This window comes from Pseudorca crassidens, chromosome 12 (genome assembly GCF_039906515.1).
Source record: "Pseudorca crassidens isolate mPseCra1 chromosome 12, mPseCra1.hap1, whole genome shotgun sequence".
NCBI lineage: Eukaryota > Metazoa > Chordata > Mammalia > Artiodactyla > Delphinidae > Pseudorca > Pseudorca crassidens.
This window is the reverse complement of record NC_090307.1, coordinates 51237539-51253418: the sequence shown is the minus strand read 5'-3', so window position 1 is coordinate 51253418 and position 15880 is coordinate 51237539. Positions and strand designations below refer to the sequence as shown.

Here is a 15880-nt window from a genome sequence, read left to right as displayed (position 1 = left end):
GCCTGAGACTGCTCTGCAGTCTGGAAATACTGGAGAATTAATGCCACCCTCAAACCCTAGCAATCTTTAGCCAATGATTTATGGCTCCCTCACAACTACGGGAATAACTCTGAGGAGGATGTTCTACACTGGCTTCCAGAGTGTCCCAGTAGGATTAAGATTTCATTAGTCAAAGTATAACTTCAAAGCACCCTTCTTGGCTTGCTTCCTTTCCCTGCTCTTCTCCCATTACTACTTTTCCCCTACTCTTGGAATCATATCTCAAATAAACTACTTGTACAGATCTTTGTCTCAGGATCTGCTTGTGGGATAACATAAATTAAGACACCTGTCAACTTTGCTGCTCCTTATCTGCTCTGGGCTCTTCTTTTCTTTTGTTGGTTCTGAATACACACTGATCCTTGAGACAAGTTTAGGTAACTCTTCATTGTAAACTTTCAGTAGAGTCTGGCCAGGGCTGTGGATGGAGAGTGGCTTGGGTATTATGCCATTGGTCTTGCGACTCAGCCTTCTTGGGCTCACAAGGAGTGAGGACATAAGCCTTTAGCAGTGCTCCAAGTGAAGGCTCTCTCAGACTTACTTTTCATTTTTCTTCTGCCTCATCCTTCTTGTCTTTCTTCTTTAATCACCCCCATTTCTTTTTTTTTTTTTTTTTTTGTGGTATGCGGGCCTCTCACTGTTGTGGCCCCTCCCGTTGCGGAGCACAGGCTCCAGACGCGCAGGCTTAGCGGCCATGGCTCACGGGCCCAGCCGCTCTGCCGCATGTGGGATCTTCCCGGACCGGGGCACGAACCCGTGTCCCCTGGCAGGCGGACTCTCAACCACTGCGCCACCAGAGAAGCCCCATTTATCACTACTTTAATCCAAACATTCCTCCTTAATGTAGGTCCCTCTGGTTAAGTCATTGGGCTGGTCTATATGGTTAGTACAAGATGAGATACTCCTAAACAACAAGGTCCTACTGTATGGCATAGGGAACAATATTCAATACCCTATGACAAACCATAATGGAAAAGGATATGAAAAAGAATATATATATAATTGAGTCACTTTGCTGTACAGAAGAAACTAACACAACACTGTAAATCAACTACATTTCAATAAAATAAATTGTAAAAAATGATGAGATATTCCACGATTTTCCCTTTGGTCCAATACAGAGAAATGGGATTATCCCTTTCAAGAGGCAGCAAACATTTGCATAATTAGTCCCAGCTTGGCAAGGTGCAGGGAATAGATAATTCATCCCACTATCTCTTTGGAATTTTTGTATTTAGGTTCAAATTAATATACATACTGCCTTTTCTTTGGAATATTACCAGACTTTGGGATTCTTAATGGTAGCTCTAGTTTTAGGGACTAACCGCTACTGAGAAAGAAAATTTTGGTGAAGTAAGGAAGACATATGTAAATTCCTGTAAAGCGTAAACCCTTTCTCCTTAATTCCACCACAAAAGTGTAATCATCTATCTAACAGAAACCTATTTTTAGTTCCCCTCACCTTACATTGCAAAACACAATGCTGGAGGTTTGTAAACCAGCGCTTTGCTTCTTTGTCATGCCCATCTTCTTAAGCAGGTGTGTTAGTTAACCATTCCAATTTTCTGTTAACCTACTACCTTTTTTTTTTTTTTTTTTTTTGCGGTACGCAGGCCTCTCACTGTTGTGGCCTCTCCCGTTGCGGAGCACAGGCTCAGCGGCCATGGCTCACGGGCCCAGCCGCTCCGTGGCATGTGGGATCTTCCCGGACCGGGGCATGAACCCGTGTCCCCTGCACCGGCAAGCGGACTCTCAACCACTGCGCCACGAGGGAAGCCCTAACCTACTACTTTGAAAGTGATAAGTAAAATAAGTCAACTGAATGTGATACTATTTTACTTACTGTTGCCTGCATGGGCAGTGAACTGAGGACCTTGATCTGAAGAGATGTAGCTAGGAAGGCTAAATGTACTCTAAGTTTCTATCAAGTCTGATATAAGGAGAATGGGATGGAGTGGGGAGAGATAGCTTGCCTCTTGCTTCATCAGAGTCTTTCTCCTTTGGGAAACTATGTATATATGAAAGACATGTAAGTTCTGAACTCAGAGGTATTTACCTTTTTATTACCCAGATCCTATTCTCGGTTTTTGAAGTGGATACCTAAAGAGTACATCTGAAGTAGAATTGTCCAATAAGGAAGCTCCAGGCTCAGGTTATGGTTACCAAGTGAGAAAGGAAAGTTTTTTCCCTTCCAGTGAAATTGTAAAGAAAGGGGAAATGCAACAAATTCCTTTTATTCTTCACTTTAATAAATTTAAAAGCATCGCAAATGAAATTAATAAATTATAGTGGAGTAGAATATATAAATTTCTTTATAATTTAATCATGTCATATAGAATATATGTGAAGTATTTTAATGTAAATTGTTTTGAATTTTATTTTATTTTTTATACAGCAGGTTCTTATTAGTTATCCATTTTATACATATTAGGGTATATATGTCAATCCCAATCTCCCAATTCTAATGTAAATTTTGAATGCGTAATTTCATTTATAAAATACAAAAATAGGCACAGCTAATTTTGATTATAGATGTTAGGATAGTCTTACCCATGAGGGTTGAGTGTTTCTTGATTTGGCTGGTGGTTACATGGGTATGTTCAATTTGTAAAAATTAATCAGTTATACATCTATGACTTGTGTACTTTATACACTTATGATTTATGTACTTTTGTTTGTTTCTTAAATTTTGGCCGCACTGCGCAGCATGTGGGATCTTAGTTCCCCAGCCAGGGATCGAACCTGCACCCCCTGCATTGGAAGGTGGAGTCTTAGCCACTGGACCGCCAGGGAAGTCCCGATTTATGTACTTTTGTTGTGTATATCATACTTAAACAAAAAGTAATAAAACAGAATGAAACAAAATGCAGCCTTAGCCCTTAGCAACTTATTTCTACTAGGAGAGACAAGCAAGAAACCTCCATTTGTATAGATTCCTATGCCCATTTGGATTCATTTTCCTTCTGCCTGAAGAACTTCCTTTCACATTTCTTGTAGTTCTAGTTTGTTGATGATGAATCCTTTCAGCTCTTATACATCTGAAAAATTCCTATTTCGCCTTTGTTTTTGAAAGTTATTTTTATTAGGTACAGAATCCTAGGTTGACATATTTTTTCTTTCAGCCCTTGAAAGATGTTAGACTAGTATCTTCTTGCTTACATTGTTTCTGATGGGAAATCTGCTGTCATCCATATCTTTTTTATTTTGTATGTAATTTTCCCTCCTCTGGCTGCTCTTAAGATTTTTTTTTTTAAACACTGGTTTTGAACAGTTTGATTTGATGTGTTTTGTGCAGTTTTCATCATGTTTCTTGTGTTTGAGGTTCATTGAACTTCTTGGTTTATAGTTTTCATCAAATTTTGAAAGCTTTTGCCCATTATTTCTGCAATTTTTTTCTTCTGTTCCCTGCTCTCTACTTTCCTGCAGGGACTTCTGTAGGCATATATTAGGTCCCTTGAAGTTGTCCTACAGCTTAGTGAAACTCTGTTAAATTTTTGACAGGTGCAGCATCTCCTTTATTTATTTTTTAATTTATTTTTATTTTTTAAAGAAGATGTTGGGGGTAGGAGTTTATTAATTTATTTTTTATTTATTTTTGCTGTGTTGGGTCTTCGTTTCTGTGCGAGGGCTTTCTCTAGTTGTGGCAAGCGGGGGCCACTCTTCATTGCGGTGTGCGGGCCTCTCATTATTGTGGCCTCTCTTGTTGTGGAGCACAGGCTCCAGACGCGCAGGCTCAGTAGTTGTGGCTCATGGGTCCAGCTGCTCTGAGGCATGTGGGATCTTCCCAGACCAGGGCTCAAGCCTGCATCCCCTGCATCAGCAGGCAGACTCTCAACCACTGTGCCACCAGGGAGGCCCTATTTTTTAATTTTTATTGGAGTATAGTTGATTTGCAATGTTGTGTTAGTTTCAGGTGTACAGCAAAGTGAATCAATTATACACATACATATATCTACTCTTTTTTAGATTCTTTTCCCATATAGGCCGTTACAGAGTACTGAGTAGAGTTCCCTGTGCTATACAGTAGGTCCTTATTAGTTATCTGTTTTATATATAGTAGTGTGTATGTCAATCCCAAACTTCCAATTTATCCCTCCCCTGAAGCTCTGTTAAATTGAAAAAAAAAAATCTCCTTTATCCGTTTTTTATTTTGGGTAGTTTACTTTGCTATATGTTCAAATTCACTAATCTTTTCTTCTGCAATTTCTGATTTGTCATTAATCCTTTGTAATGTATTTGTAGTTGAGACATTTCAGTTTTCATTTCTAGAAGTTTGATTTGGGTCTTTTAAAAATAATTTTATTTCTTTATATATCTGTTTAAAATATGGAATACAGCTATAATAACTGCTTTAATGTCCTTATCTATTAATCCTAGTATCTATGTCAGTTATGGGTGGTTTCAACTGATTGATTTTTCTCTGTATTTTGGGTCTTATTTGCATGCTTCTTGGCATGCCTGATAATTCTTAATTGGATTCCAGACATTATACATTTTACCTTGCTGGGGACAGGATATTTTTATGTTCTATAAATATTCTTGAGCTGTGTTCAGAGCTTCCATTAAGTTACTTGGAACTGGTTTGGTCCTTTCAGATCTTGCTTTTAAGATTTGTGAGGCAGGATCCAAGCAGTATTTGGTATAGGGCTACCTATTTCTGACTACTGAGGCAAGACCTTTCTGAATATATTACCCAGTGCCCCGTGAATTGAGTTTTGTCAGTCTGGCTGGTGGGAACAAAGTCTGTAACTGGCCCCTTGTGACCCCTGGGTATTGTTCCTTCTAATCTTTTTTGAGTGGTTCTTCTTCCTGTCTGAGAACATTTCCCCACATACTGTGCTGGTCAGTACTCTGGTAAATACTTGAGCAGGGCCCTTTGCAGCTCTGAAGCACAGAGTTCCATAATACCCTCTATACAATCACTGTTATCTACACACTCCTCTGTTGGCCCAAAGAATTCACTGGGGCTTTTAGCTCCCCCCACCTTTTTCTTTCTTTTTTTTTTTTTTTGACTGTGCCACTTGGCATGGCATGTGGGATTTTAGTTCCCCCACCAGGGATCAAACCCTCGCCCCCTGCAGTGGAAGCATGGAGTCTTAACCACTAGACCACCAGGGAAGTCCCTTCCCTGACCTTTCGATTATCATTTTCTCATGGAAAATGCAGCTTCTTAACTGGCTTCAGAAAGAAGGGGCGATACCGGACTGGTGACAATTTTTATGCAAACTGGGCTTTCCCGTCCTCATCTATTCATTCATCCCATACTGATTTATTTTGAACCAGGCACCCATTTAGGTGTTGGGGATATATCAGTGAAAATACAGACAAAAATCCTTACCCTCATGGTGCTTGTATTTTTCCTGGGAGCAGGGGCGGGGAGAGGAAAGTAAACAGTATAAATAAGTAAATAAAACTACATAGCATTTTAGAGGTTGATCATTAATACTGAGAAGAACATAATAGCAGGGAGGAAATGTGTTAGAGGTAGAGGTTGCAATGTAAACGTCAGAGGTAGGGCTCACTGAGGAAGATGCATTGGAGTAAACAAAAGGAGCCTCTGAGGGAAGAGTGGTTCATGCCCAGGAAACCCATGCAAGAATCTGAGGGTGTGTGTACGGTGTATTTGATGCCAGATAGGGTGGAACAGAGTGAGCTAGGGGTGGAGGGAGTAGCAGAAGCCTTCTTCTCTCCTCCCCCTGGTTCCTTCACTTCCTTTTTATTTTCTTTACCATCTTCTTTTAATATAGTTTGTTTTCCCTCACTCCGCTACCTTCCCACCATCACAATTGGTCATGCCAAAGACTTATGGCTCTTTTCAAGGACCTGGCTATTAGTTTTTCTTATCAAGTCTATTTGACCCAGAAGCATGACTCCAGAGTGGAAGTTATGGAAACACCTAGGAGAGGGTATATCACAGATGTATTTCAGGTTCATGGTTTCAGGTTCTGAAACTCCTTTGGAAGGAGGCGCAAAAGCACTCAACAAGACAGAGGAACTGAGCGTGACATTCGTATTAAACCATCCCAAAGAACTCAAGGTGACAGCAGGTGACATTCATTAAAACAAAAGGAATAGACTTGAGCCTGTTTTCAATTAACTGCTATTTCAAGCAGCTCCAGAGGTTTTGAACACACCTTTCTCTTTTGTCTAATTCAGAAAGTTTGTGAAAAACATTATCAATAAATAGACAATGGCATCTGTAATGCAAATGATTGGTGGCATCCCGCTCTTCTTTCCCATCCAGGGGAGGAAATGAGTGTGTATGTGGAAAATGCTCCTGTCGGGAACATTGGAAGCCACAACTCTGGGCCAAAATATAATAAATTTCTCTGTTTTGAAGATACTTTGATTTATCTCAGGTGATCCTGAGATACCACGGGTGCACACACACACACACACACACACACCCCTTTGAGATGGAAGGCACCATAAGGAAGCTTAGAGAATTACACCCATTATCTTGTAATAACCTATAATGGAGTATAATCTTCGAAAACACTGAATCACTATGGTGTACACCTGAAACTAACACAATACTGTAAATCAACTATACTTCAATTAAAAAAATAATATGCCAGAAATATTTAGAATCCTAAAAGATATATATACACACACACATATACATACATACACATACAGTTAAAATGTAAAACAAGCAGGCAATTTGAACTACAGGTAAGAACTGACCATACAACTCTTCTTCTCGATGGTGTCTTGTCTCTCACATTTGTATGTAAATCTAGGCACAGGACACTAAGTTCTGCATTTCCTTACACTGGTTCTAAAACAACACCTTTATATCCTCATGTCGCCTTTTTTTTTTTTTTTAGGTTGTTTCCCTCGCTCACCTATTGTAAATAGTGCTTCAATGAGTATTGGGTGCATGTATCTTTTCGAATTATAGTTTTGTCTGGATATATGCCCAGGATTGGGATTGCAGGATCATATGGCAACTCTATTTTAAGTTTTTTGAGGAACCTCCATACTGTTCTCCATAGTGGCTGTACCAATTTACATTCCCACCAACAGTGTAAGAGGGTTCTCTTTTCTCCACACCCTCTCCAGTATTTGTTATTTGTAGACTTTTTAATGATGGTCATTCTGACTGGTGTGAGGTAGTACCTCATTGTTGTTTTGATTTGCATTTCTCTAGTAATTAGCAATGTTGAGCATCCTTTCATGTACCTGTTGCCCATCTCTATGTCTTCTTTGGAGAAATGTCTATTTAGGTCTTCTGTCCATTTTTGATTGGGTTGTGTTTTTTTGTTATTGAGTTGTATGAGCTGTTTATATATTTTGGAAATTGAGCCCTTGTCAGTCACATCATTTGCAAATATCTTCTCCCAGTCTGTAGGTTGTCTTTTCATTTAGTGTATGGTTTCATTGCTGTACAGCAGCTCATACGTTTGATTAGGTTCCATTTGTTTATTTTCGCTTTTATTTCTATTGCCTTGGGAGACTGACCTAAGAAAAATGATTGGTATGATTTATGTCAGAGACTGTTTTGCCTATGTTCTCTTCTAAGAGTTTCATGGTGGCATGTCATTTTTTTTTACAATAATTATCTTTAAAATATACATTTAAAAAATTTTATTTATTTATTCATTTATTATACAGCAGGTTCTTATTGGTTATCTATTTTATACATATTCAGTGTATATATGTCAATCCCAATCTCCCAATTCATCCCACCACCAGTACCCCTGCCCCGCTTTCCCACCTTGGTGTCCATACGTTTGTTCTCTACATCTGTGTCTCTATTTCTGCCTTGCAAACCAGTTCATCTGTACCATTTTTCTAGATTCCACATATATGCATTAATATACGATATTTGTTTTTCTCTTTCTGATTTACTTCACTTTGTATGACAGTCTAGGTGCATCCACATGTCTACAAATGACCCAACTTCATTCCTCTTTATGGCTGAGTAATATTCCATTGTATATATGTACCACATCTTCTTTATCCATTCGTCTGTTGATGGGCATTTAGGTTGCTTCCATGACCTGGCTATTGTAAATAGTGCTGCAATGAACATTGGGGTGCTCATGTCATCTTGTTTTGGGAGAATGAAGGGTTTCCTTCAATCTTCCCTTTCCTTTCTTTTATCTTTACTATTGTTCTTCATGATAGGTTAACTTGGTTCTCATATGGAAAATGGGAATTCCTGCCAAGTGCCTTCATAAAATATGAATATATCCAACAAAATAAGATTTCAACCAAGCGTCCACTTAATAGATTATTTTCTTAGTGAGTAGACCACCTGTCTGAAATGTCAATACAACTGAAAACCCCTATAAGGCTAAAGGAAAAGGAACCCAGTTCAGTCATTTTCCACAATGAAGCAGTTTCTGTGCTGAGTTGAATCACTCAGGTATTTGTTCATTTGGTGAAGGGTAACAGTTAAAGTCAGCGGTTATGAAATCACATTGCTTGGTTTCAAATCCAATTTTTCCCTTACTTGGGCTAATAATGTCTCCTTTTTGAACTTCAGATTCCTTATCTGCTAACTCAGCATGGTGCCTACCTCACAAAGTTTCTATGAAAGTTAAATGAGATGATATATGTAATACACATAACACAATGTCCGGCATCTGGTAATTGCACAATACCTATTAGCTGTTATTAATTTCCTTGAGTTAAACGTGCGAGCCATTGGTCAACCCTGGATGTTGTGAAAAATACAAAGAGCGACTTCCCACACAGTCCCAGTCCTCAGGAGAAACAAGTTGACGCATGACAACGATATAAAGTAGGATATATTTGTACATGAGACGGGGAGAGATGAGTGAAGTGCCAGGAGAGGGCAAGTGACAGAGGGGTCACTTCTACCCAGGAAGTTCCAGGAAAGATGATAAGGAGGATGCCACTTTTTAAACCAAGTGAAGAATTAGAAGGAATTAAATAGACTTCTCCGTAGAAGAGAGGAGGATATTCTGGGAAGAAAGAATGTTGTTGGCAAAGGCAAAGAGATGTGACAATGTGAGATGTGTATGGGGGAAGGGTGGCCCATCCTGTTTGGGTTGGGTCATGAACACAAAGATGATGTGTGCTGTACATGGCTGGAAATACATGTTGGGACCTGAACTTAGTTTGGAAAGTAATAAGAAGCCATTGAAGGTACGATGTTTGTGACAGCTATTTTAAAAATGGTATTTAAAGAATGTGTATGAGATCAGTCCTGAGTTTGCTGATGAAATACCATGAATTTCTAAATTATAATCAAGCTCTTTTTGGTCAGTTCAGAGAGTTCATTGTGTTGTGTTCCTATGTCTCTTCGTATTCATTGATATGTGCTATTTTTCTTTACCCTCATTTTTTCCCTGTACAGGTGTGATCTCCATTCCTTTGTACATCCCTCACAGGCTGTTCAACTGGAAGTTTGAAGATAACATCTCTGCATTTTGGCTCACTATTGACTATCTTTTGTGCACAACATCTGTGTATAACATTGTACTCATCAGCTTTGATCAATACCAGTCAGTCTCAAATGCTGTAAGTCAAAATATTAATTTACCCTCCTTAGAAGATTATTTACTTGTAAATTTTGGGTCCCCAAGCAAAAAATTTTTTTGTTTAATAGGCAAAACTTAGAGACGCCTGTTACTCTTTTGTTATCTAGCACTAAGTTTTCATTGGTGCTTAGTGAACATTTTCTGTGTGATTTGGTTAGGTCACTCTCTTATGTACCACTAAAATGGGAAGGTGTCCACTAAAATCCAAGGCAAGTTGTGAGAAGTGGAAAATCGAGTCCATAGTAGATTGGATATGCATGAGTCTCACAGTAGGTTCATCTGTTCAACTCCTTAGACAACTTGAGACCTGAATGTTTTCTTCAGGATGGAACTTGGTGGGTGATTAGAAAGACTCCCAGACTTCTGAATGTCACGAGAAAATTAATTTTGAATGACCAAAGGAAAAGACAGTATACAGGGAAGCTATAGGTTATACAGTAGCACTAACCAGAAACTAACCAGTGCCAGTTTAGGACCCATGCCAAGAAAGTCTGAACTTACCCAAGATTTAGAACAGTCTCATCAACTAGCTCGTGACAGTTCTTAAGCTAAATTTATCAGCAATAGAATAAAGGAGAGAATAAGGTTGATGTTAATAAGGATGAGGGATGGGAAGAGGCCACAGAAACATGGACGGTGATCTGAAGTCTTTGAGACCTAGATGGGAAACTTCCTTCACTCCTGAGTTCCAGGGACCCAAATGTGTGGGAAACGACTGTGTGACAGGGATTTTGCTAAGGACACAAAACTGAATCTCCAGAGTCTTTCCTTTTGAGGAGCATAACAGTCTCATGTGGAGACAGATCCATAAATAAAGGGACTAAGTGTGGTGCTGGAGGCATTGAGAGGACAGTGACAGTTCTGTCCTGGGAGAGTTGTGCAGCTTGGAGGCAGACAGGATCAGGAGGGTGCACTGGACAAAGCAAGGATAAACTGCTGTAACGAAGAGACTCCAAAATGCTGAGACCAAACAAGATAGAAGCTAACTTTTCTCTCATAGAACAGTTCAGGAAGATGGGAAGGCTCTGCTCCAGGAACTCACCCAGGGATCCAGGCTCTGTACCCTCTAGAGCAGGGACCTATGGTGTCTGTTGCAACTGCTCAAATAAAACTTTATTATCCAAACAGGTCGTGGGCCACACTTGTTCCATGGACAGTGGTTTGCTGACCCCCACCCACCCTAAGTCATTAACCTCCTCTGCATGCTCCAAATCATGCTGTTGTCACTCCAGGTTCTAGAAAGGAAGGGCAAAAGGCAGAAGTCCAGGGTAAGGGATTTTCTTTTAACCAAGTAGTGCAGAATCACACAATCATTTCCACTCACCTTTCATTGGTGAAATTTAGTCATGTGGTCTTACCTTACTGCAAGGGAAGCTGGGAAGTGCGGCCTCTAGCTGAGCTGCCATATGGCCAGGAAGAAGTAGAGAATGGATGTGGTGGGACAGCCAGACACTTGACATTGAGTACTTTATTGGCACCAGAGTCCACTGCAGTTTGTTCTGGACGAACCCTGGAGAGAGTACAGATCAGTTTGGATTAGCCATCAGAAGCCTATAATCTCATATTTTTCAAACAGATAGTAATCCATTACTGAGTCATGAAATCAGTTCAGTCATGAAATCAGTTCAGTGGTTATTATGTCACTTTTTCATAGAATGAAAAAATATGGAAAGAAGTACAACAGAACTTAAGTTAGAGTATAAACTATCAGAGTACCTTGTGCATAATAAAGGTAAGTATTGTTTTATGAATACTTCTGTCTGTATACTTCATTAGGGTATAAAATGTATTTCTCACTTTAGGTCACAGTCAAAATGTTTGAAAAGCAGTGCTCTGATTAATAATCTTTCTTTAACTAAATCTTTAATTTGTACTTTAAAATTTTCCTTTCTCTCTGGGTTTTCTTTTTAATCTTCACTGAGTGTTCCTAGTTATGTTCACTGGGACATTTCTTCACGGAACATCCAAGCTCTTGAGGCAACCTCAGCTTTGTGTTAGGGTAAGGGATGGCTTGCCCAGTTAGACAAAGGGCTTAGAAGTTACAGAGAGTTGAGGAGTGATGTCCAGAGAGAAAATGGGCGGGCTTGTTTCTTGGTCTTGCCCTGAGATATTCCCCTGGCAATGGAGGCTGTAAACTTGGTGAGGGTTAGGTCAGCTGGATCCGGGTCCCTGGTACACAGCACAGAGTCAAGTGTAAAAAGTGCTCCACGCATGAGTGTATGAATGCTCACGGGGGTGCTCAGGCAGCACTCGCACCTCTGTTGGCTGAGTTCCAACACAGCTGTATGAAGCCAGAAGGAAGCCTTTAAAGACCACAGGAGCTCATAGGAAGTGATCATGCGGAATTGAGCTCTTGCTGTAACTAAAAGTAGAGGAGACAGTGTAATAGGGGAAGGCGGCAGGCTGGGCTTGGGAAATGGAAATCTGACAATAGTTTGGGGAAGGAAGGCTCGATGCAGATGGCAGTACATGACAGGCACTTAGAACGGCTCAATCCCATCTCATTATTAATACCAGCAAGTTCCAGGGGTTGCTCTGCCTCACAAAAGAAACCGGATTGACGGAATGTTTGGATATCTTATTGGGGTGGGGAAGGAAGCAGGGTAAGAGACAACATCCTGAATAATAGACATATTCTGTAGTGGGTGAGAAGTGGGCCACTGATGGATTTCAGGGAGGCACGGGCCTGGATTTAAGCAACGCTTGAACTGTTATCTGTTAAGAATGCTACCCAGAGATGAAGAGATTGGCATCATCTTCTCAATTCCCTTGGATGTCCATTATCCCATTTGACCTTATGCATAATAGAAAAGAGATTACTTTCCAGCATATTGCATCATATCATTACAAAGGCTGAACAGAGCAATTAAAAAACTAAATGCAGTTTATGACCATCTGGGTATTGTTACCATCTTCATAATCATTAGATTTAGCGCAAGTATTAATTAGTGGTATGAGAAGCAGAAGGCAAAAAAATGTATTGTACATGGGAGTTTGTGGTCAGCACCATAGGCATTTTAGCTTAGCCTCAGAAATACCAGTAATTTGGAAAAAGACAAAAAAAGAAAACCCCACTTCTCTGCATTTTTTAAAAATAATTTTTTTTTTTTTTTTAAACCAGCCTCCTTTTACCTCTGGCCAATTGGTGAGCCCTTCCCAGCATGTACAATCCATCAGAGAAAGACAGTGCTGGGCATTGTTACACCCCTTTAATAAAAATGAGAAACCACTTTAGAACAAGACTTGAAAACTCACAGAGAAAATAGCACTTGAGAGATGGTGAAAGGGAAGTGTGTTCCAACTTCATGGGTAAATCATTTCCTTTCCCTTGAGTGCAAAAGGCAGAAAAACATGGAATATTTGGGCTGGAAGGAATCTTACTGATCTAAAAGGTGTCCAGACAGGTTGTGTGCTCTAGGTCCCCTTAAGAAAGTCTTGGGTCATATGTTTATCCCTCATACAGGGTGGTTGGCATTTTAGATTTCTTATAGAAGATTTCAGAATCATCAAAAGTCATGGGTCTTGTGATCCAAGAGCAATCCTCCCTCATAGAATCTCATTTTCCCTTACAGAAGCCTGTCCTTGTGACCGAGTGGACTTAGAACATTCTTCACCCCTACAAAAAGACCGTGGCACTCACCACAGCCATGTTTCCCCAGTGGCTGGCCACCCCTGCTTTGGCACCATTTTTGTCGGGTAGATACGTTTGTAGAAAGAAATGATTTGGTCACGCTCAATAACACTGTAGTGTCTCCCCACAGCTGGTTTAAACTTTCTTTTTGTGCGTCATCTTGTGGGAGTAACATAAGAGTTCTTCTCTTTTTGACCCCACCTTGAAGGCTCAGCATAAACTGCAGAGTAGATTCTTCCTAAATACCGGATTTAGAAAAACCAGTGTCTTTTAAACTTTTCTGTGACTTCAGTGATAAATGCATTTTACACTATGATTCAGTACACACATTTCTAGTTCTCTATGTACATCTATATTCCCAAAGCAAAAGTTTCATCAAACAATACATATCTTTAGGATGTGTGATGCATTCTGACACTGATTATTCCAATTCATTAAAAAAATTGCTGCTCATGATCCAGCTGGCAAGTTAAAAACACCGTGAAAGGGCTTCCCTGGTGGCGCAGTGGTTGAGAGTCCGCCTGCCGATGCAGGGGACGCGGGTTCATGTCCCGGTCCGGGAAGATCCCACATGCTGCGGAGCGGCTGGGCCCGTGAGCCATGGCCGCTGAGCCTGCACGTCCGGAGCCTGTGCTCCGCAACGGGAGAGGCCACAACAGTGAGAGGCCCACATACCGCAAAAAACAAAACAAAACAAAACAAAAAAACACCGTGAAAATGGGCATTTCGTTTCAGTTAACAGTTCAGGTTAGTGTCTGTGGACTAGGAAGACTGCATTCTTATTTTAGATATTGACCTTGACATTTTCTATAGTGTCAGAGGTTTAACCTTGAACTGCTAAGAAAGTCTACATCTTGGCCCAGGGTCCACCGAAATTGAACCCTCTGCCCTGGCCCAGATCATGTTACCCAAATTCAGTGAATATCCCCGCTTTGCACATCCCTGAAACTCCTGAGGGCCGATGGTACGCTTTGTGCAATCAACATATGCTCATTGTATTGAAAATAACTTATTTGGTTTCTTTTAGGTACCTTACAGAGCTCAGCACACTGGGATCTTGAAGATTGTGGTTCTGATGGTGGCCGTCTGGGTAGTGGCCTTCTTAGTGCATGGGCCAATAATTCTAGTTTCAGAGGCCTAGAAGAATGGGAAGGGGGATTGTGAACCTGGATTCCTAACAGAATGGTATATCCTTGCCCTCATGGTACTGTTGGAATTCATGATCCCAGTCTTGTTGATGGCTTATTTCAACATGTAGATTTACTGGAGCCTATGGAAGTGTGGTAATCTCAGTAGGTGGCACTCTAGATTCACTTCTGTCTCTTCCAGTAGCTATGGACGCTCATTCAGGAGTGGACTGTTTTCAAGGACATCTTTTTCTAACCCAGAGGAAGCAGCAGCATCCCTTCGTTCAGAGAAACCAAGAAGAAAGAGCAGGCTCTTGTTTTCCTTAATAGCCCAGCCAAATAGTGTAACTGCTTCCAAAACGGGCTCCCTCTCCCATTCAGATTCCCTTGTTCTTCAACAAAGCGAACATCTTGAGCTGTGCAGAGGCAGGAAATTAGCCAAGTCACTGGCCATTCTCTTAGGTGTTTTTGCCACTTGCTGGGCTCCCTACTCTCTGTTCACAATTATTCGTTCAATATCCCCCACAGACCTCAGTCTGTCAGCAACAGCTGTGTATGAGTTCACATTTTGGCTTCAGAGGTTCAATTCCTTTGACAATCCTTTTTTGTATTCGCTGTGTCACAAGCGTTTTCAGAAGGCTTTCTTGAAAATAATTTGTGTGAAAAAGCAGTCCATACCATCACACAATCGGTCAACGTCCTCTTAATCTTTGTGCCTATGTAAATTTCAGTCTTGCTCTCACCTAAATGAATCTGGCTTTCATCTTGCCTTTTCCACTCTACTGAAAAAATCCAGAAAATCATAACACTTGAAAACTTGAAAAAAAAATACCTGGAACCTAGAAGTCAGTGGAAAATTATTCCGGTGAATAACAACAGCATAATTAGAAATTGACAGTAATATTTTTGTAAACTCATAATCACAAAAGCACTATATTTTTCTTAGTCATCACCTCTTCTTTGTCTTTTAGATCTTAAATAACGTTGATTGTGAAATTCAAGAATTTTGGTTTTCTATGTTCAGTGTTTGCTACAGTCTTAAGTGAATTTCCCTTTTTTATTTTACAGTGATGAAAACTCGTCACGTTTTAAGATCATTCCCTAAAGTATACAGTAGAAAAAAAGAGCTCTTGTGCCCTCTTTGCTGGGGGTGGGTAACTGTTATGGTCACTGAGCAGGCGAATTAGGGTTTGAGTTGGCAGGACGGGGGTTGAGGGTGCCAGATAGAAGAGCAGAGGGCATGTGTACTTCCAGACTCCATATTCCTGATCCTAGAAAAGAAGGAAGTGTGAGACGAGGGAGGAAAAAGGAGGTCACTGCAGCTCTCAAAGGTCCTCAATGAAGTTATCTTGGAGGCTCCAGCAATCAGAAGATGTCAGGGTGAGGGACAGGCAATGGGTTGAAAGGATGGCTTTCCATATTCCTTCCTGCCCCCTTCTCCTAACTTCAACATCAGCTCAAACTTCTCTGTGAGAAAATATGGAAGAAAGAGAAAGGCTAAGAGATGCAAAAGGACTATATGATGTACCTGGTGTAACATTCACAGAACTAGTACATGTCAATAATTA

General features: G+C 40.4%; 1 protein-coding gene across 1 annotated transcript; it reads left to right on the top strand.

Moving 5' to 3' along the window:
- The first annotated feature begins 5971 nt into the window (after nucleotides 1-5971).
- On the top strand, nucleotides 5972-15019 carry HRH4 (histamine receptor H4). Its single transcript, XM_067701378.1, is given in 3 exon segments — nucleotides 5972-6086; nucleotides 9371-9534; nucleotides 14213-15019. Coding segments are annotated over 3 exon segments (1086 nt in total).
- Nucleotides 15020-15880: the final 861 nt, after the last annotated feature.